At 41.6% G+C, this 21469-nt stretch overlaps 1 protein-coding gene across 1 annotated transcript in view; it reads right to left on the bottom strand.

Moving 5' to 3' along the window:
• TTC17 (tetratricopeptide repeat domain 17) overlaps positions 1–21469 on the bottom strand; it is a 123999-nt gene that overhangs the window by 9959 nt on the left and 92571 nt on the right. The window contains exons 18-20 of the mRNA XM_027837747.1: positions 18118–18288; positions 7770–8029; positions 6545–6710 (exon numbers count right to left, since the gene is read on the bottom strand). Of these exons, the coding sequence (XP_027693548.1) occupies positions 6545–6710; positions 7770–8029; positions 18118–18288 (597 nt within the window). The remainder of the gene's footprint in view (positions 1–6544; positions 6711–7769; positions 8030–18117; positions 18289–21469) is intronic.

Here is a 21469-nt window from a genome sequence, read left to right on the forward strand (position 1 = left end):
TCCTACATCTTCTATCTGTCCAATTTATTAGGGTATTTTTTGGCCATCCATCAATGAATGAATGACTCTACTTTTGCAGGAAGTAAATAACACCCATCACTGTAAATAAGCCCAGAAGTAAATAAGGTACAGTTTAATTGAAAGGACTTCTTCTGGATGAAAGAGTTGGAGGAAATGGTTTCATTCTGTGCTCGAAGGTTACAGGAAATATCATTTCATGGGGCACTTGGTCTTTTCTCCTTGGAGGGCTCATAAAATGAGCATATGAATGCAAACTCCTTGAGGGCAGACCTGTTTCAACCTTTCTTTGAATCCCTAGACTTACAATGTTTCTGACATAGTAAGCACTTAATAAATGCTTGTTGATTAGGTGATAAGCAAATGGACCATCACAAAGAAAATGTCAGCTTATGCACCAACATTTGCCACAAAGGATGAAGAAGTTGAGAAATTTTTATGAAGACTTGAAGACAATTCTTCTAATGATCAACATTTACTGATATTTGGTGACTTCTATGCTCAAGATGAATGCGGGGAAGAGAGCAATAAATACACTGAAAAATCTGGTTCAGGATTTAGAAATGAAGGAGAAAGGATTCAAAAGCCTCATGCCTTCATGTTATGAATGTATCCTTTTTTATGTTAATGTACGGTTTTTTTCTTGATAGCTTCTTTTTAAAATTTAAAAAAATTTTTTTTAAGTTACATATTTTATTTTTTCCCCAATTACATGTGAAGACAATTTTAACATTATTTAAAACATTTTTTAAGTTCCAAATTTTCTCCCTCCTCCTCTTACCTCCTCCCTCCTTGAGATGGTAAGCAATTTGATAGAGGTTATACAGAAGCTATCCTTTAATAGGAGAGTTTGAAGATACTGAACCTGACAGGCACTGGATGGCATCACAAAAAATGAAAACTGACCATCAACAAACAGGAAACCACAACTTATTAATGGAGATGTCATTGCAAAATCAATTGTCTTGGTGCAATCAGAATGTTAACTACATAGGACAATGGTTAGCATCCTGTGGGCCAAGAAGGGGGGTCGGGCCTGGGGAATTTTTATAAGAGGGTCTGCAAATCAACATGCAAAAACATAAAGATACGGGGCAGCTAGGTGGCGCAGTGGATAGAGCACCAGCCCTTAAGTCAGGAGGACCTGAGTTCCAATCCGGCCTCAGACCAAACACATGACACTTAATAGCTGTGTGACCCTGGGCAAGTCACTTAACCCCAATTGCCTAAAAACTTAAAAAAAAAAAACAAAAAAAACCAAAAACAAAAACATAAAGATACAAAGACATAGCTTCCACAGACTAAGGATTATGTCTTGTACACACACATACACATACATTTATATAACTATTTTTCAAATCAAAGAAGCAATATAATATAGCGGATAGAGAGCTAGGGATGGGGGGAAGGGGAAGGCAAAGATCTTGATCAAGCAACAAGGGAAACAGGAATAATCCCAAAATATCTCCTGGAAATGGCCATAGATAATCCTGTAAGAGAATGGCTTTCAGTGCTGAGGTATCAAGTCTGATTTCATAGATTTTTATGGAATCAGTGTTAGAAGAAACTCCCAAGTCATACCTGAGCAAGAATGCTCTCTACAACATACCAGAAAGGTGGTCATCTTGCTCTAGATTGAAGACCTTCTGAAACAGGGCAAGAGATTGGAGATTCATTATCTTTGGAGTGATATCTTCCATGATTAGAGACCTAATTTTTAGGAAATTTCTCCTCCTATCAAGTCTAAATCTGTTTCTCTGAAACTTCTATGTATTCCACTATTATTCCAAAGCTAATCCTCTTCCCCCATGAAAACTCACATTTAGCAGGGCCCCTTGAAGTCATCCCTTCTCCAAACTAAGCACTCACTTCCTTTGACTAATCTTCACATGGCATGATATTGGAGACCTTCCACATTCTGATCTCTATCCTCTGCTCCATTTCCAGCTTATAGATGTGTTTCCTTCCAATGTGGTACTACCCAGAATTTAACACAACACTGCAAATATGCTCTGACTAGGGCAAAATGCAGCATGGCTGTCCCTTGGCTCATTCTGGACATTATGCCTAAGTTGGCATCAGTTCTTTTAGCTCCTATGCAACACTAAGGAAGAGACATGGCATGGAATTTCAACAACTACAACCTGACCTAGTGAAACATCCAAGGATGTTTCAATGGCAAAACCAAAATATGAAAAATAGATCAAGAAAGAGAAGCCAACAAGGATTATGACAATTTGTCATAGAAGTTTAATTGATATAAATCAATTGCTGTAATGAGGAAACCTGGAGCTTAAAAATCACCTTGGCCAGCAAACACTTGATTTCCTTCCCAAGCAGACAGAGATGGCAGCCAAATGCAAAAAATTTTTGGCTTAGAATATAACCTGCTTTACAGAGAGCATGACAGAACATTGTGAACTGTACTGGCTTGCAAAACAGGGGAAGACAGCAGAAGGAAAAATATACTTAAAGAAAGCTTGGGGAAAGGCACAACCAAGTAAAGTCAACCCCAAGGCATTTAAGGATGGAACTGGAAGGACAACAAAAAGACAAAAAATAGAAAAGATCTGCAGAAATTTTTATATTAAACTCCTTCTGTCACCAGGGACAGTGGAGTCAGCATCTTTCAGATTCTATCATCACAGTCCTGAATGTTTTAAGGAAGTGGAAATGAAAAAAATCATATGATCATATCAATAGATGCAGAAAAAAGCTTTTGATAAAATTCAACACTAATTTCTATTAAAATACTTGAAAGTATTGGTATAAATAGATTTTTCCTTAAATTGATGCCCATCAATTAGAGAAATGGTTGAACAAGTTGTGGTATATGATTGTGATGGAATGCTACTGGTCTATAAGAAATGAAGAGCTCACTGATTTCAGAAAAACATAGAAAGACTTGCAGGAAATAATGAAAAGTGAAATGAGCAGAACCAAGAGAACATTGTATATAGTAACAGCAATATTGTTTTAAGAATGACTTTAAGTGAACAAGTTATTTTGTCTATTATAAATACCCAAATTAAATATAAAGGGCATATCTAACTTTGACAGACTTAGCCCTTTTCAGCAATGCAAGGATCTAAGACATCTCCAAAAGTCTCATGATGTAAAATGCTATCTATATCCAAAGAAAGAACTATGGAATTTGAATGCAGATCAAAGCACACTATTTGCTCTTTTTTTTCCTTCTGTTTTGTTTTGTTTCCTCTTTCTTGTGGTTCCTTCCATTGGTTCTAATTCTTCCTTATAACATGACTAAGATGAAAATATGTTTAATAGGAATGTATATGTATAGCCTATACCAGATGGTGTGCCGTCTTGAGGAAGGAGAGGGAGAAAAATTTAAAACTCAAAACTTATGGAAGTGCTTGTTGATAAATCAAAATAAATTAATAAAAAAAGAAAAAAAAGAACCGACATAAGAAAAAAAAAAGAAGCTGTCATATTTCACAATTGAGAAATCCAGTGGATGAATAGTAATCTCACCAACCAATTTCTAATTTTAAATTAAATTTGAAAATAGATACAGAGAAGATGGAAGTAAGGATGCACAATAGAAAATTAATGTGAAGCATAACATAACATTGTAAGAAAAATGATGAAGCTCAGAATCAATCAAATAATAAATATGTATTAAATACCTACAAAAAAAAAAGAAGAGCAAGTTGTGCACAGTAGATTTGCGGTTTCATGTACAATCGTCTTTTTTATTGTGGCATGTTTGGAAATGTTTATTTTATTCAATAAATTAAAAATTTTTAAAAAGTCGATCTTCTGAATACAAGTGTAAGACATTAATTCCTACTGAATTTTCTTATTAGATTCATTGTTGTTACCTCCTAAAATCCTTTGGATCCTGATTCTGTTACTCAGTGTTTCTACCTACTTCCTATCATTTGTAAATTTGATAAACATGTCATTTATACCTTTATGCAAGTTACTTTTAAAAGTCTTAATTATTAATCAGCACAGGGCCAATGACAGAATTGTGCCACACTCTACCTCCTTGAAGTTAACTTCAAGTCATTAATGACTACTCTGTGGGGTCTAACCATTCTACCAATTTGGGATCCATCTAACTAGATAACCATCTCTCCCGTATCCCCCATATTTTCCACAAGGATAACAATGGACTTTTCACTAAGTGCTTTGCTACAATCTTGTTATGCTACAGATATAACATTCCCCTGATCCACCAGTTTAAAACCCTATTAAAAAAGGAAAAATAGGTTTGTCTGGCATGATCTCTTCTTGGTAAAGCCCTGCTGATTTCCTTGGGATCACTGCTTCCTTTTCTAGATGTTAATCAACTACATCTTTAAAACACAATCTAGAATTTTGCCAGGAATCAAAGTCTGGCTCATTAGCTTGGTTTCTAGATTTCATTCTCTTCCTTTTTTTTTTTTTAATAAAAACTGAAACATTTGCTCCTCTCCAGTACTATGCCATTTCTCTTGTTCTCTGTATTCTTCAAAAGATCACTGATGGTGGCTCAGAGACTGTATCTGCCAGCTATTTCAGGACCCTATGATGTAGTTCCTCTGGACCTTGTGATTTGAACTCAGAAGGTATGTGCTTACTATCTTCTCTTTTTATCCTTGGCAAAAATCCACAATTTCTATATTTCATCCTCAGTTGGGAAATACACATCCCATTTTCAGCCTCCATATTTGTAACCAGTTAATCACTTCTCAGATTTTCACCTCTCTTCCAAAGCCTTTGTCTTTAGTGGCAATGATGCAGTCATTACCTGTATCCCTTAAGGTCTTCAGTTTCTGACACAAGAATTCGTTCTCTTTAATTACACTTTCTAGATTCCTTCTAGAGGCATTGTTTATTATATACTGCAGAATAACAGGTCTTTCTATGGTTAATATCAGGCTATCAATCAATTGCCTCAGTACTCTCCAGCACCAAGGTCACCAAATACGACTATTATTTTTTTCCTAACCCTTAAGAATGATCTTCCTCCCGACTGGAAAATATTCACTGGATTTTAGGGTGGGTGGCTATCTGTAAGCTATATGCTTTTTGCTGTTCTCTTCACTTTTTGGGTTGTTTTAACATTCCCACTTTTGCTTGAAAATGAAATTCTCATTGATAGCCTATTTACGTAAGGCTATTGAAATCTAAAGTCAAAAATGTAAAACCTTGTGCACTGGGATGTTTAACAGGATGTTAGACATTCAGTGGTGAAAATTGTTAGGTTTTGTATGTTGCTTTTGAAAATTATAAGGGGAAGGAAAATAAATATAAAGTCTATTATGTTCATAACTAAAAAAATTATTATTCTCAGCTTTGTGAATTCTGTACATCTGAAAAATGAGTTTTCTATGTTCTTCATCCAACTCCCTGATTAAAATGTTAAAGAAGATACAGAGCTGTCAAGTACAGAGCCTCGTGGCATACCACTGGACACCTCCCTCGAGGACACTGATAGGTAAGCTTGCTCTGCCAACCGCGAACCCACCACTACCATCAATATCACATATTTTCAAGGGTGTCAGGAAATACTTTGTAAAATGTCTTACTGAAGGGGCAGCTAGGTGGCACAGTGGATACAGCACTGGCCCTGGATTCAGGAGGACCTGAGTTCAAATCCAGCCTCAGACACATAACACTTACTAGCTGTGTGACCCTGGGCAAGTCACTTAACCCCATGGCCTAGCCAAAAAAAAAAAAGTTTTACTGAAATCAAGGCATACTGCTAATGACATTGGTATGTATAGCATTTAAAAAGTCCTAAACCGAAAGAAAAAAATGAAAATAGGGTTAGTTTAGCATGACTTATTAAAAAAAAAGTTTTGATGCCTTTCTTACCCTGTTTGTACATAGATGTTTGCATGGTATCTCCCCCATTAGACTATAAACTCCCTGAGGACAGGGAGTCTGCCTTTCTTGGTATTCCCAGTAATGAGCACATTGCCTGGCACATAGTAGGTATTTAATAAATGTTTACTGACTAACTAATTGAAATATTTGAAAAAGTAAAGAATACAAGAAAAGGCATTATTTCAGGTTGTAAGAACAACACAAACATAATCTGGAGGAATGGGAAAAAACTCAGCACTTAAAGGGAAAAGAAAGTCAACTTGTCTTTTGGTCCAAGAGGAAGCGGACGCTAAACATGGTTAAACAATACAACGGAAAAAATGCATGTAGATACAGAACTGAGTTTATTTTTTTTCTTTCTCTTTTTTTTTTTAATTTTTAGGCAATTGGGGTTAAATGACTTGCCTAGGGTCACACAGCTAGTAAGTGTCAAGTGTTTGGTCTGAGTCCGGATTTGAACTCAGATCCTCCTGACTTCAGGGCCAGTGCTCTATCCACTGTGCCACTAGCTGTTTCTGAGTTTATTTTTTAAAAAATCTAGTTGTCTACTCAGTTACAGAAAACGAAGTAAACCTTGTTCCCATAGCCTGAAATCTTTCAAGTCCTACCTTGTCCTGTGATGGCTGATTTGGACAATAAAGATGATGGATGAGACCCAAGTCCTAGACAATGTAGGTGTTTTTACCTTGTGGCCCAGGGGCCGGTATCTTGGGGCCACTAATTTCCAGAGTCTTTTGAAAACGATGCTCATTTTCTGCTTGAATCTGTTCCTCATTGTTTTTCCCAGGAGGCTCCTGAGGGTCCGAGCTTTCTACTTTGGGTTTCTTTAAACGTTTGACCTGGAATGTGATCTGAGAAGGGAAAGCATAAAGAAAAGTGAGATTGAGGGGTCAGGGTCCTGTGGGTGGTGGACACCTGACGTTAGAATAACTCCACTGAAAGTACGATGCTCAGGCAGTAAAACAAAGCCCATGAGATCTGAATAACCATCCACTGTTTACTTCACTACGAACAATAAATAGAAAATATTCCTTCAAATGAGCAAAAGCTCTCAAAATCTCTCAAAATCAAAAAAATCCCCCAAAGGAGGGATACCCAAAAGGGTATCTCAGCAACAGCATGAACAGAACAAAGATGAAGATATCTAGGTATCTATAATCTTCATTAAAGTTAACCCAAGTCTGAATTTTATTTATTTACTTTAAATAGAAAAACTGTCCTCTGATCCCTCCTGGTGGGATGGAGGTGCCCCTGGATTTCCAAAGGCAATGCCAGCAGAGTCCTGTGACCTCCAACAAGACTATGCCCAAGAGAATGGGGAAAGGCTCAGAAGGTGTTATCAAGGACCCAGCTGTCCCTGACCTTGGGACACAGAACCATCCCTGCCTGGCCATTTGATGTACTCCGCTTAAGAACTCAAGCAGCTTTCAGCCCAGCCACTTGTTCTAGATTTTCCCAGGGACACATAACCCTGAGAACACAAGTAGCTACAAGGGGAAGACCATCTAGGGAACCAGTCTCTGGAGGCATGCTGCTCCGATTTCTCTTTGTTCTTTTTTTTTCTTTTTTCCAATGCCTACAGACAGTCTCAAAGTGAGAGATTAATTCCCTCCTTTAAGGCTACTGGGAATAGCTGCCTTCCTGCTCCTAGAGTGCAAATGTTCTGCCTCCTTGATGGAGATAACACATTTTCCTGACCTCACACGTTTCATTTTTACTCTTCATTGAAAGCTAAGTGGATTGTATAAGGTGTACTATGAGATACCAAGTGATTCCCGCAGAGAGAGCATGCCATCTTCTATTTTAAACACAAGGGAGCCTCCCCCTGAGGGAAACCTCAAACTCTACATACCATCACCCCCAAATGAGCCCTGGTCTCAGACGTGAGGCCCCCCGACTTGGCTGCTTACCCACTCTGTCTCATCGTCATCATCATCTCCACAGTCACCAAAGCAGGAAGAGCTGGCGACTCCGTCTTGAAGGCCTTTCTTCAGCACCCGTATCCCCTGCAAGTCCATTCGTCGCCCTTTGACTTCTAGTGCCCCTTCAAAGGCTTCAAGAGGCCACGCGTTTTCAAATTCATCTACCAGAGCCAACATCTCTTCTGACATCTGGGTGTCACTCAAACTCTCCAACCCATCAGAGCCATTGCTTTCTGCAACCACCGTACCTGAAACCCAAGGACCGGCAGGTTATTACCCAAGAGGCCATGAATCCTGTGATATATCTCTGTAACATGCACCCCCTGGCTGGTGACTAGAGAAGACATGGGCCACCCCAGAGCTTCTGATTCTGCTGGGGTCCTGATGGATTGCTCATGAACACGGGGTTACATTATGCTGGTGTAATGCATTGCAGTCAACAATTCTGATGAGTCTAGGCTAGGGGGTTAGAGTCCTATACAAATTAGGCCAAGGTCATGGGTTTGATTTCCATGTAGGCTGTTTGGCTTTGCTCTGTCCTATAGACACAGTCCAAAACGCTAACCTTGGTCAGCCATTTTGCAAACACATGACGTTAGTTAGAAGGGAGTATGGGGAGGTGGGGGAAGGGGAGAGAAAGAGGGAGGAGGGGAAGAGGAAAAAGGAGGGGGGGAGAGAGAGAGAATGTGCCACTTCAAAGGCATCCTAACAAAATGGGAAAAACAACTTTAAACCTTACTGATGGTAGATTAGAGGCATCCCACTCAGTTCCAAGTGTGAGCAGATCAATTAGTAAGTAAGCTCTGTGAACAATGTTATTTATGAAGCATGGCTCATAGTTCCTCCTCCAGCTCCATCTTGCTTTTGGCTGGTGACAATGGCCAACCTGGTGTTTGTAAAGCCCTTCCAGGTTTAACTTTTCATATGTCGACAGGTTGTGTTCCACTAAATGCTGAGTTCCTGGAGGGCTGGGTCTGTTTAATAGTCGTTTGCACACCTGTAACACTAAGCAGAGTACCTTCCACAGAGCAGAGGCTGAAAACTTTGCTATTTTATTTGCTATTTATTTGCTATTTATTGCCTTCTGATCCCCGCTGACGGGATGGAGGTGCCCCTGGGTTTCCAAAGGCAATGCCAGCAGAGGTCCAGCCCTGGCAAGCTCCACTCATAACAACAGCTAGAGCAATAGTCAATGGAGGTACGTGCAGTGCTGTGGATGAAGGGCCAGGCTCAGGGCAAGGAACACCTGGGTTCCAGCATTGCCTCTACTACTGCCTCTGCCGTCCGATGCAAGCTACTTAACCTCTCAGTGCGCTGAGCAACCCTCTGTGGCTACGATCGGCAGAGAATGGGCCAACCTGCATTGATGAAGGGAGTCTCCTTATCTGGGAGTTCTCCATGTCAGTGAAGCCCCAGGTCCCGATCAGATTCCTTCCATCCGTAATGATAACAGCAGGCATCCTATGGCACAGAGAGTCTCACAAAATGCCTTACACATGTTTTCCCATTTGATCCTCACAACCCCGTGAGGCAGGTACTATTATTATCCCTGCTTTACTGAGGAGGGAGCCAAGGCTCAGGGGTCTTCCATGATTTCCCCAAAGTCACAAATCATGGTGAGATTTGAACTCGGGTCCTCCTAACCCCAAACCTAGTCCTCTCCAGTATGCCATGAGACGCAGTTGGAGAGGCTTCCAGTATAAGCCTGGCGAGGGAGGGAATAAACATTTATTAAGTGCCTACTATATGCCAGGCACTGTGCTAAGTGCTTTAGAAATATCTCAGACTGGTAACAGATTGTATATTTTCTGTCAGGTACAAAAAGCTGGCCGTGGGGTGGTGAATATTTTTGAGCATGGCAGTTCCTGAAGGAAGGATTGTGATGTATGTTTGTTGGAGGGGGACCACCAGAAAGAAAGCAAGCCCCACCACTGCACTGACTTGCTGCTGGCCTGGGCTTGTGTCAGGGAGTGATGGTGTCAGGGCCCTGGGAGTCAGGATTACTGAAACCTAGCCTGTGACTTCCAGCCTTAAGGCTGATGAACCAGAAGTCTTAAGAATATGAATACATCATTTTCATTTAGTTTCCCAGGGAGGTGGGAGTGGGCCTAGGGCTCAGGCCCTGCAGCCACTACCATGTTCTGTGCTCAGGGATGCTCCCGCCTGGCCCTGGTCTCAATGCCAGAGCAGAGCTGGGGGGTCACCACCCTGGGAGGCTGGCATGGTGGCTTGCTTTTCCTCATAAAAATAATGACTATCTGGATAGCATTGATACTGCTTTGGTGCAAAGAATCTCGTTGAATTAGTTCTAGGAAGTTAAAGCTGTAGTGTGACCCTGCCGGCACTGGGGGTTTCTCATAGCTAAGGAAGTGAATGATCTTTTAGGGGCTGAAAGTTAGACAGCTAAAGCATGTGGTTGAAAACTGTGGTTCTGCCCATCTTTACTCAGCTTGAATAATCCCATCCCTGGCCCAGATCTGGGGAAGAGGGGGTCATTTAGGCTCCAAAATAGCAGGGGATTTCTGGAACAGATAGATAGTTTCTAGGAAGGGGCCTTTTGCCTGTGCCTTCTCTCTCCCAGGTCTGGAGAGGCAGTGTGGGACAGAGGGAAGAGCCCTGGGCTTCAGCATCAAGAGACATGGGATGGATCCCAGCTCTGCTGTGGGACTGGGGCCCAAGCTCAATCTCTCTAAGCCTCAAAGTATTTTCATCTTCTTTAAAAGAGGGATGACATTTGTACTACTGAGTAAAGGCTGATCTGAGTGGCAGGGAGAGCATGGGCAAGGAATGATTCTCCTGGGCATCTCAAAGCACTCACGCGATCCTGGGAGGGGACAAGGAAACAGCAGGCTTGTTTGCCTTGTTTTCACTGGGCTAGCTAATGGATGCCCGGTGCCTTCTTTCCTTTGGACACTCTTTCCGTCCCTCCAGGCACCACACTCATCTGAGCAGGTGCTGTTGGCTACAGCTCTGCCCCAGTCTGTTCTGGCACAGGAAGCTGATACTGGGTCCTTCATTTGCATTGGGGAGTTTCTAGAAACCACTGCCAGCAACAGTTTCTAAATGAAGAAACTTTACAAATTATGTTTCTCTTCAAAATGGGGTGAGAGGAGAATAAAATCTATCAGTAAGTATTTGGACTATGTGGTTTCCAGCGAACACTGTGCTAATTGTTTTGAGAGGCAGAATATAGCATTGGACTTGGAGTCAGAAAGATGTGGGTTCAAATCCTGCCACAGACACTTACCAGCTGTGGGACCCTGGGCCTCAGAGACAAGATTTGAACCCAGGTCCTTTGACTCCAGATGACTATATTACAGATTAGAAGAGGAGTTGGCAAAGAAACAAGATAATGACTTGTCAGAGAAATAAAAGATGCACCAAAGTGTAGTTTCATAGAAACCAAATGAGGTTACTTTCTAGAAGGGGGGTTGTCAACATTATATTTTCCCAAAAGGTTGGGGAAGATGAGGAATGATAAAAGATCGACGGATTTGACACGGAGGTGATTCTGGGAGAATCCTTGCAGTGTTCTCTCAGAGGTTACCAAGGACAACCTACTTGGCAGATGGGAAGGAGAAGCAGTAGATGAAGCCTACACATTGAGGGAGTTTGGCTACAGAAAGGAGAGAAGGTGGGTGATAGCCAAGGAGGAACTAGGAATCAAGGGAAAGGATTTTTTTTTTTAAGACTGAGAAAGAACAGCACACATTAGAAATTAAAAGGAAAGGCTCAAGAGATCATAGATCTGGAGCTGATGGCCTAACAGAGGCCATCTTGTCCAACCACCTTATCTTATACACGAGGAAATTGAGGCCCAGGGAAGTTGAGTGATTTGTGCAAGGTCACTCAGGTAGTGAGTAAGTAGCAGAACCAGGGAGGAGTGGAAGGTGCAGCAGGGTGGGGAGTGAGAATGCAGTCTCTGAGAGGATGGGAAAGAATGAAGGCCAGCATACAGGTAGAGCAGTCAGCTTCAGAGAGAAACCCTTCCTTCCCCTACTGGAGGGAAGGATGACTGGGGGATGACCAGGCTGAGGCACATGCAAAACTTCACATCAGATAATCAAAACATTTTCCATAAAGGAGAATTCTATCATGTATTGAGGGATGTCCAGGTTAAATTTGGAATATCCAATATAAGATTCTCATTGTAAGTCCCTCAGCTACTGCATAACATGGGTTCAGAAAATCAATTCCTTCCTTTCCCACCTGATTTATTTAAGTAACTGATCATGACTGCTGAAAGGTAATTAATGCTGCCAAGCATCCATTTCTAATCTTTGAGGATGATGTCATGAAAAGAAAATAGCACAGCGTCTCAAACTGTACTTCGATGCCATTGTCAGGGTGAGAGATTCAGGCCCAGAACAAAGATTGATGGTTTTGACTCATGGAAGACAGAACCAGGATACAAAATGATCTCAACAGGCCCCGAACTAGGGGTCAAATCTAATATGGGAAATTTAATTAATCAACAAGCGCTTGTTAAGTGCCTATGTGCCACAGGCTGCGATGGGCATTGAAAAAATGTAAAGCGCTGTCCTGGGTTAAAAAAAAAAATCAACGTTTATTGACTGATCAGTTGACAGCTCCACCTCTGTCTGCCACGGTTGGACCCCATCAAGTATCCTGGGGTTAGTTCTTGGCGTCACATTTTAGGAATGACACAGATAAACTGGAATGGGCACAGAGGAGAGCCACTAGGACAGTGAAGGGCCTTGAGCCTGTATAATACAAGGGCTAGCTGAAGGAAGTGAGGACATTTAGATGGGAGAAGAGGCAATTTAGTTAGAAGAGAGGGGATGCAGTAGCTAGATGGCACAGTGGATAGAGCACTGGCCCTGGAGTCAGGAGGACCTGAGTTCGAATTCATTGTCAGACACTTATTAGCTGTGTGACCATGGGCAAGTCACTTAACCCAGATTGCCTCCTCCCCCCAAAAAGAGAGGGGACAGATGTCTTTAATAACTGAAGGGTTGTTATATAAGGGGGGGGACCAGACATATTCTGTCCCCAGAGGGTAGGTCTAGACCAATGGAAAGTTCCAGAGGGGTGGATTTGGGTTCAAAAATGGAGTGTTTCTGAGAAGGTAAATGGGCTTCCTGTTAGGGAAGGTCTTGCAAGTGGAAGCCAAATGACCACCTGTCAGGGATGCTCTAAGCAAAGGCCATGTTTCAGGTAGGAGCTGAACGAGATGACCATTCCAGAGCACTGTGGTTCTGATTCTATGAAATCAATGGGCATTTATTAAGTATGGACAGCTTGCTTAGCACCATCCTGGATACGACAAGATAAAAAGGAAGGAGAGAACAGGTATTCAATTAAACAAACCTTTACTAGAGGCAGCTGGTGGTACAGTAGATAGAGCTGCTGGACTTGGGGTCTGGAAGAGGTGGGTTTAAATCCTGCCTCAGACATTTCTTAGCTGTGTGACTCTGGGCAAGTCACTTAACCTGTCTGTCTGCCTCAGTTTCCCTATCTGTAAAACAAGGATAAAAATAGCACCTACCTTCCAGGATTGTTGTGAGGATGAAATGAGATATTTATAAAGCACCTTGCAAACTTTGGAAGCCTACAAAAATGCCAGCTAGTGTTACCATTACCTGAAACTCCTAGAGGCTAGCTTTAATACGGTAAAGAAATGGGTACATGTCACAGGATGTAAAGCAGGGGTTGGCAAAATACTAGCCTTGGGCTTGTTTTTTTTTTTTTTTTTTTAGGCAATTGGGGTTAAGTGACTTGCCCAGGGTCACACAGCTACTAAGTGTCAAGTATTTGGTCTGAGGCCAGATTTGAACTCAGGTCCTGCTGACTTCAGGGCTGGTGCTCTATCCATTGTCGGGCCTGTTTTTTTTTAAGGCCCTGAGCTGAGAATAATTGTTACAGTTTTAAATATGATAAAACTTTATTTAAAAATGTAAAAACTATTCTTAGCTCTGGTTGGGCTGTATAAAACCAGGTCAAAGCTGTTGTAGTTTGCTGATCCCTGGCATAGACAGAAATTCTGTTTGAATTAAGAATGAACTCTAACAATAATGAAAATATTAATATTATTAATAATAATAATGTAGAGATGGAGAGTAAGGTTAGTCAGAGAAGGTTCTTCTCAGGGAGTAAGCGGTAACCTGGATTTTGAAAGAAGAAGAGAAGATGGAGTAGAGGAGAGGGGGAGGGTACTTCATGTGGAGATCTCCTCTGGTGCCAGGGGCACAATATGGAAAAAGTGAGAATTTTGTGGAGGTGAATTTGTCTGTGGAGTTCAGAATGGATTGGCCGAGAGACCAGGTAGGGGGTGGATGTGTTATCTGTTTACATGCATATGTGCATGTGTGTGTATACATACCTGTACAAATATGCACGTGTGTAACATACACACATGTTAAAAATCTAGATTCTAAGATCCTTGTGGGGAGGACGTGGGGGTCTTCTATTTTTTAATTGTCCCCCCCTTCCCCACTGCCCCACCCCAACTGCCTAGTACAAGATGCTGGCATATAATATAATAAGTGTTGACTCATAGGGAGGGGGAGAGATGGCAGGGCACTTTAGAAATATGACATGACAATCTATCTGCACTTTACAGTAATAACAATACTATGTGTTTATTAATCACTTTTATGATTACAAAGTACTTTCTCCATCCTCACACTGACTGAGGAAGGCAGCATAAGTATTATTATCTCTGACAGAGAAGGAACATGATAAAGTAGACAGACAGAAGACCTGGGTTCAAGTCCTGCCCCTGACACATCCTAGCTGGGGATCCTTGGGCAAATCTCTTAATTTCTCAGTGCTGTAGGCAATTGGACAGTGCCAACCTGTGTTGGCAGAGAGAGTAACCTTATCCAGGCATTCTCTGGACCAATGCTCCTCAAAGTGTGGTCTGCAGACCCCTAGAAGTCCCCAGGATCCTTTAGCAGGGTCCTCAAGGTCAAAACTATTTTAACAATGATACTGATAGTATTTGCTTATTAAAATATTCTCATTTCCAACTACATATCTGCGTGAGGCTGGATTTTCTTCATATCCCTCAGCCAAAACAATATATTGCAATGGATTCAATGTAAAAGTAGATATGAGAATCCAGCTGTCTTCTATTAAACCAGACATTAAAGAGATTTGAAAAACAATACCACTCTAATTTTTTTTTTTTTTTGGAAAATAGTCATTTTTTTTTCATGAAAATGGTTTTATTATTTTTTAAATGAATTAAAGCATATTTTTAAAATTTATCAGTTTTAATTTCTATTATGCTAAATATCAGCAGATTTAGCCTGCATAAAGAAAGTTCTTTGTGTGGGGGACACAGGGTCTTCAATAATTTTTAAGAGTGTAAAGGGCTCCTGAGTCCAAAAAGTTTGAGAACCACTAATCTAGCCCAATGAAATGCCAGATCCAATCCTAATCTCCATCCCTTGGTGGTTGCAGGAGGCTGTAACATATCACCACCAGGTGGTGTAAAGGATATCACTAATGGAGAAGGAGGCCATCCAGTGGGTGTGGAGGTTGAAGGACAACAGTGGACATCATTGTGTTGTAATGATAGCCATAGTAAAAGAACAGTGGAAAGCCTTCGGTTCATTGGGAAGAACCTCTCTGTGAAGAGTTTACACAGAGAAGAATCACACAGGGTGAGAAGGTGTAGGCTTGTGTGTGGGCATGGAGGGATCCATGAGCCATGAATCGCCAGTAGAGACACCCATGTCCACATCATAAACCCATCACAGTATTCCAATTTTGGAAATGAAAAGAGTGAAGCTCAGAAAGATTAAATGTCTTGCCTAAGGTCACAGAGCAAACAAATACCAATGGTAAGAGTCAAACCCAGGACTTTTGACTCCAGGTTTAGTGTTCTTTCAATTATACCACATTTTGTAAAATAAACATACGTTTATTAAGCACCTATTCTGTGCCAGATACGACGTTAAGCATTTTACAATTATTATGAGGTAGGTGCTGTTATTATCCCCATTTTACAGTTGAGGAAACTGAGGCAGGGAGAGGTTATAAATGACTTGCCCAGGGTCACACAACTAATAAATGTCTGGGGCAGGATTTGAATTCAAGTAGCTCTGCTTCAGCATTCTATCCACCTGAAAAGTCAGGCACAAACAAAATTTTCGTTAGACTGCATCATATTTTTATAGTACCAAGGGAGTTTTGAATTCTTTTTTAAAGTGAAGAATTATTTCCCACAGGGAATAAATCATGCCCTAATTCATCTGGTTTGAGAGGTCAGGTTTTTATACAGGATACCTCTTGCAGTGAAATCAGCACAAGCCTCTGGTTTTGAATCCTCGTTAAGGTCTGTTTAAGTGGGTGCTTTAAAAATGGCAGGTTCTCTGGAAAGGGTCACAGACCCTCCAAAAGAAGGCTAAAGGAGCTAAAGGGCAGGCAGGAAGAGCTACAGATATGGACATTGATGAATGCTTAACGAGGAAATTTAAGCACTGTATGCAAATTTCAGGCTATAGATCAAAAAGGGGTGTGTGTGTGTGTGTGTGTTTGAGTATGAGGTGAGAGGGGGGATGCAGGGAAAACTGAAAGCAAATTTGTCACATGGCCAAAAGCAAAATCGACAGGCAGCCTAGTTTGTTTTTTTTTTAAGGATTTCATCTCTGCCAATGCAGGCCCCTTCATTTTTGCACCTGTCTGTATCACTGACCCCTCGAGCTCTGTGCTCCCTCCAAATTGGTCCTGCTGTGCAGGCCTCTGCCCCATGCCTGGAAGGCTCCCCCTCTCACCTTGGCCGGTCAGAACCCCTAGCTCTCCTCTCGGCCAAGACTCAGCTCAAGAGCTGCTTTCTTCAGGAGGCCTTCCCTGACTGCCAAGGTTGTTGGGGATCAAAGTCTCCCCACCCCACCCTCCTCCCCCTGACATTACTTGGTCTTCTGTTTATAGGATCAGAGGATTTTACATTTCGAGGTACAAGGAGTCTTGGAGATCTTTGAGTCCCAACTGCCCTCAATATAGAGATGAAAGAAACTGAAGCCCAGAAAGGTAGTGGTTTGTCCAAGATCATTATAGGAGGAGGTTTCAGGGGAAAAAAAAGAAAAAGAAAGAACAACAAACAAAAAAGAGGCTTCAGAGCTGGGATTCAAACCTATCCATGTCTGTGTTGTGTCCCCTGCAGAAGGATGGAAACCTCTCTGAGGCTGAGATGGCTTTGATTTTGGTCTCTGTCTCCAATTCAAGCACAATGTCAGGCCCGTAATGGAGGCTTAATAAAAGCTTGTTGAATTGAATTGCTGAATTCACCTAACTTTTTATGTGACCTCAAGTAAGAGAAGAAGCAAGCAAGAAAAGAACTGGTGACTTAGAAAGACAAACAGGCATTTTTTGTTCTCTTAGAAGCTGCAAGCAGCCAGCTGGAATTCATGTGCTCGAAGTTAAAGCTTATCATATCAGAAAGCCTACAAGAGCTTTTGATGCTAAGTTGCTCTTAAGCCCCCAAACACCAGAACCACAGCTCATGAACATGCTTCATAAAAGTTGGAAAGATGGAGGGACAGGGGTTGGGGGGGTAGGAGGTGTTTGTGAAGAGGGGAAGTAAGAGCTAGGATTAGATTACCATTCATAACAATTAAAGATTAGTGAGAAAAGTACCTAATGACACCTAGATACTTGTATTTAAGAAATTGCTTCATAATCTTTAACTTATTATTCTTAAGCGCTTAAAGCATAGCTGCTTTTATTAAGTTTTATTTTTTCCTAGCAAGAGCATAAGGGGCAGAAATGCATGTTATTCTGTTTGCTTCTTTTAATCACACATAGGTAAAGTAAAGTCTAGCTGTTAAGCCAGTGGGCTGCAAACAAGGCACCATCATCCACTGGATGGCAACTTACCCTCATTGCCGGCCCACTACCTAGGAGGAAACAGACAGTAGTGTGAGTGCTCAAGTTGCAACTCAACTGATCAAGTGATGGCAAAGATCCCATGTGCCTGGACACCTGGTCCTAGTAGGGGACCTTGGGAAGAGGCCCAGCCTGTTTGGGAACCACACCACTTGGTCTATTCAGGTCAAAGTCGTTCATTTCATGACTCCACTCTCTAGATGAGGCATCTTCAATGAGCCATGATAAAAAGATTTTTTAAAATCTGGTTTAGGAGGAATGTATGCTGAACAGAGAGTCCAACAAGAGAGACAGTGGGAAGCAAAGATTGGAAGTAGTAGGAATAGTATTTTTATATATAGCTTGTTTTCTGTTTTGTCTTCAGTGGCCCCCTCCTGATTCACACTGCAAAGTGAGAGACTTCCATTGAGAAACCAGGACTCAGAGTTTGGGAACTGACTTTTTCCTACAAGCCCTGTTTGAAATGTGAAGTTCAACTTACTTTGAAGTCTAAGGGGATCTGAGTCTCTCCCTGAATTCTCAATGGAGATCCTGGGGTCCTCCTCTCTTCCTTTCCCAGATGGGTCATCTTCAGTAGCTCCCAGGGCCTCGGGATTGTCAAAATATTTCTCTCTGCCATGGAGGCTTTCCTGGTTACTTTCATGACAATGACCTCGAGGACAAGAGACAGACATTAGAAATGACCCTCTGGAGCAGGCCAAAGAGAATACTGCCAAACACCATGAGGCAGGAACATAGAAAGGACAATGTCCCATCTTTCATCAATGAGCAAACATAAACACGTTAAGTGGATGGAGATCCAGACCAGATTTTAGTACGACTCAAATTTCTGCAAAGTTGTTTTGAACAGTTACAGTTGTCAGGTGGTTGTGTGAAATCAAGGATTCATGGAAAATCTTCATCCATAAAGTTTTGAGCCCCCAGATCTGATTTTTTTTTCCTATTTATAGTGAAATTCTAGGCCAAATTTTCTTAAAGCTGAAAGGTTTTAATAAATTATTTTCCCCTGCTATTTATCTTTCTCTATTGGAGATGAAAACTCCAAAATTAGCACTGAAGCTACAGAAAGTATGATGGAGTATGACAGATAAAGGGACTATTCTGTCCTAGAATGAAGTATAAGCAATAGAATCCCAGGAAGCATGGAATGACAGATTTGGGGATGTGGTACTGCAGACAGGCTGAACAACTTCACGTGTATAATCAACATCATATTGCTTGACTTCTGAAGGGGTGGGAAGGGGGACAGGAGGGAAGGAAAGAATTTGGAACTCAAATTTTAAAAAATGTTAAAAAGCTTTACATGTAATTGGGAAATACTTAATGAAATAAATAAAAATATATTTTAAAAATCAATATTCCTGTGAGAAACCCAGGTATGTGGACTTTTATTAAGAAAGCAGGACTTTTAAGAATACACATGGTATAGCCAGAGTCACATAATCTGGACAGTGACCATTTTGCCTAAAAAGCAAGTGTTTTAGGTATAACCCTAACACTCCCATTGACCTACTTTGCTGTTTTTTTTTTGTGACTCAATTTGTCCTCCCCCTCCCCCCCACCCCCGGCCATATGTTAGAATGAAGGTTTCTTGAGGACAGGGGCTGTTTATGCCCTTCTTTGTGACATCATTCATGATACAGATTAAGTACTTCCTTGCTAAATGCACGCTGCCTGACTTACTATTAAGGATGATGGAGAGTAAGTGTGGTATGATGGATAAAAATATATTTTGGGGTAAGGAAGATCTGGTTCAAATTTGGACACATACTAGCCGAGGGAAGCTGGGCAAGTGTTTCACGTCTCCCTCTCTTCCACAAACTGCTGAGACTCTAAGTGACAGAAGAAGTGCTGATCTGCCTTAGTGGAGGGCATTTCCACATGGGGACATCCCTGCACTGAGAAAAGTCGCGGGTTGGGACCAAAACCAAATATTAAGGCTGAGTGCTAGTTCCCATCATAGAGAGTTGGGGTAGTGATGTCAAGGAGTCATATTTGAAATACTAGGGGCCATTTCTTAAGATGACCAAATGGACACTGTTCTGCCCTAGTCCTGGTAGCCATTCATTGGTATAGCAATATGATAAAAGGTTCAGAAAAAATGATGCAGAGTGGCAAAGAACCAATTGGCTTCTTGTTGCCACTTTGGGTATGTGTGGTTCAATGAATGATCTTTCTGCCTAGTCTGAAGGGGTTCTAAAGTTGACCTAGTCGATTCCACAGGGGAGATGTGTATTTCTGACTCTGAAGTCAGAGCCCCATGTATGGGTTAGATGAGATACCCTTTGGGGTGCGTTGTAGCTTTAGATCTATGATCTTAGAGATGAGAAGGACCTCATATGCCATTTAATCCAGTCCCCATGTTTTACAAATGATGAAACCGAAGCCCAGAGGAGAAGTGATTTGCCCATGGTCACAGAGGTATTGAGTGACAGAGGTCTTGATTGACTGACTGATTCTGCTCCAGATCTAGTGCTCTTTCCATCACACCGTGCCTCCCTCTGTCTTAGAAAGGTAGCAGATCCAAGACCTAGGTGATTTGAATCTAATATTGTTAGAACAAGAGGTTACTGTCCAAGAAGCCTGGGGAAGGATCTCCCCCTACAGCTTAATTCAATGGCTACGACTGAAGATGCAAAAGAATATGGGGGGCAGCTAGATGGCACAGTGGATAGATCTCCAGCCTTGGAGTCAGGAGGACCTGAGTTCAAATCCAGCCTCAGACATTTCATCTGTGTGACCCTGGGCAAGTCACTTAACCTCACCAAATTGCCTCACCAAAAAGAAAAAAAAAGAATATGGTATAAAGTCCATTCACTTTGATGAGGATTTTGCGTCAACTGCTTGGGTCAAGTCTTCCCAGCAACATACACTGACATCACAAGATGACTAAGCAGGGTATGGGAAGATGAATCCAATAAAACCAGACCCATCAAAGACAGCATTGAGATAAGCTCCCCATTCATCTCCTCCCATTATTATAGCTCAGGAACAGACTCAAGGTTATACAGATGACAAAGTTCAGTGGAAACAGGCTGGGAATAAGGGAGATAGGCTCCCCAAGGCAGGTTTTTGTTTATTTCTTGATGAAAATGCTTCATAGAATTCTTTTAATGGAGTACTGACTCTCAGTGGCGATGGTGAACCTGGTTAGAACTTCCAGCAGAAATTGAGGAGCTAAGAAGAGACACTCTGTTACTTTTCTTGTATTTTGGGTTCAGAATTTTCACAGACCCTTCAGTGCCTTGCTCCCTGGTGTGAGGATCCCTGACAACACGAACCTGGAATCCAGGAATTCTGAATCTCCAGTCTCAGGCACTTAATTTTTCCAGCATTATTTAATATGTCACTACAGATCCAGGCTGGTGGTGTTTGTGTGTGTATGTAGTTAACTAATGAACCCCTCTCCCCCCTTACTATCTCATTTCTACATGTATCCTGGTTCACAACTAAAAAGAGAAAAAGACTTTTAGGCCATGTAGTACCAGGAACTAAGGACTGCTATTGCGACATATGTTCTCATGCCTTTGCCTTACTCCTGTTGTACCTGAAATTGGAGCCAACACTTTCCATGAGTGGTGGATAATATACACATTTCCATGTTTTTTGGGAGGTTTTTGCACTAGGTTTATGTGGGGTGTGTGTGATGTTTTGAAACTGCTTTTCAGCTCTTGCTATGCTAAGTAAATGCCTACACACACACACACAGACACACACACACACACACACACACACACACACACACACACACACCCCAAATGATGGCAGCCTTTTCCTAGAGCACTGCTTCTTAAACTGTGGGTCGAAACCCCAAATGGGGTCATGACCCACAG

Source organism: Vombatus ursinus, unplaced genomic scaffold (assembly GCF_900497805.2).
Source record: "Vombatus ursinus unplaced genomic scaffold, bare-nosed wombat genome assembly UNPS02014822.1, whole genome shotgun sequence".
NCBI classification, from domain to species: Eukaryota; Metazoa; Chordata; class Mammalia; order Diprotodontia; family Vombatidae; genus Vombatus; species Vombatus ursinus.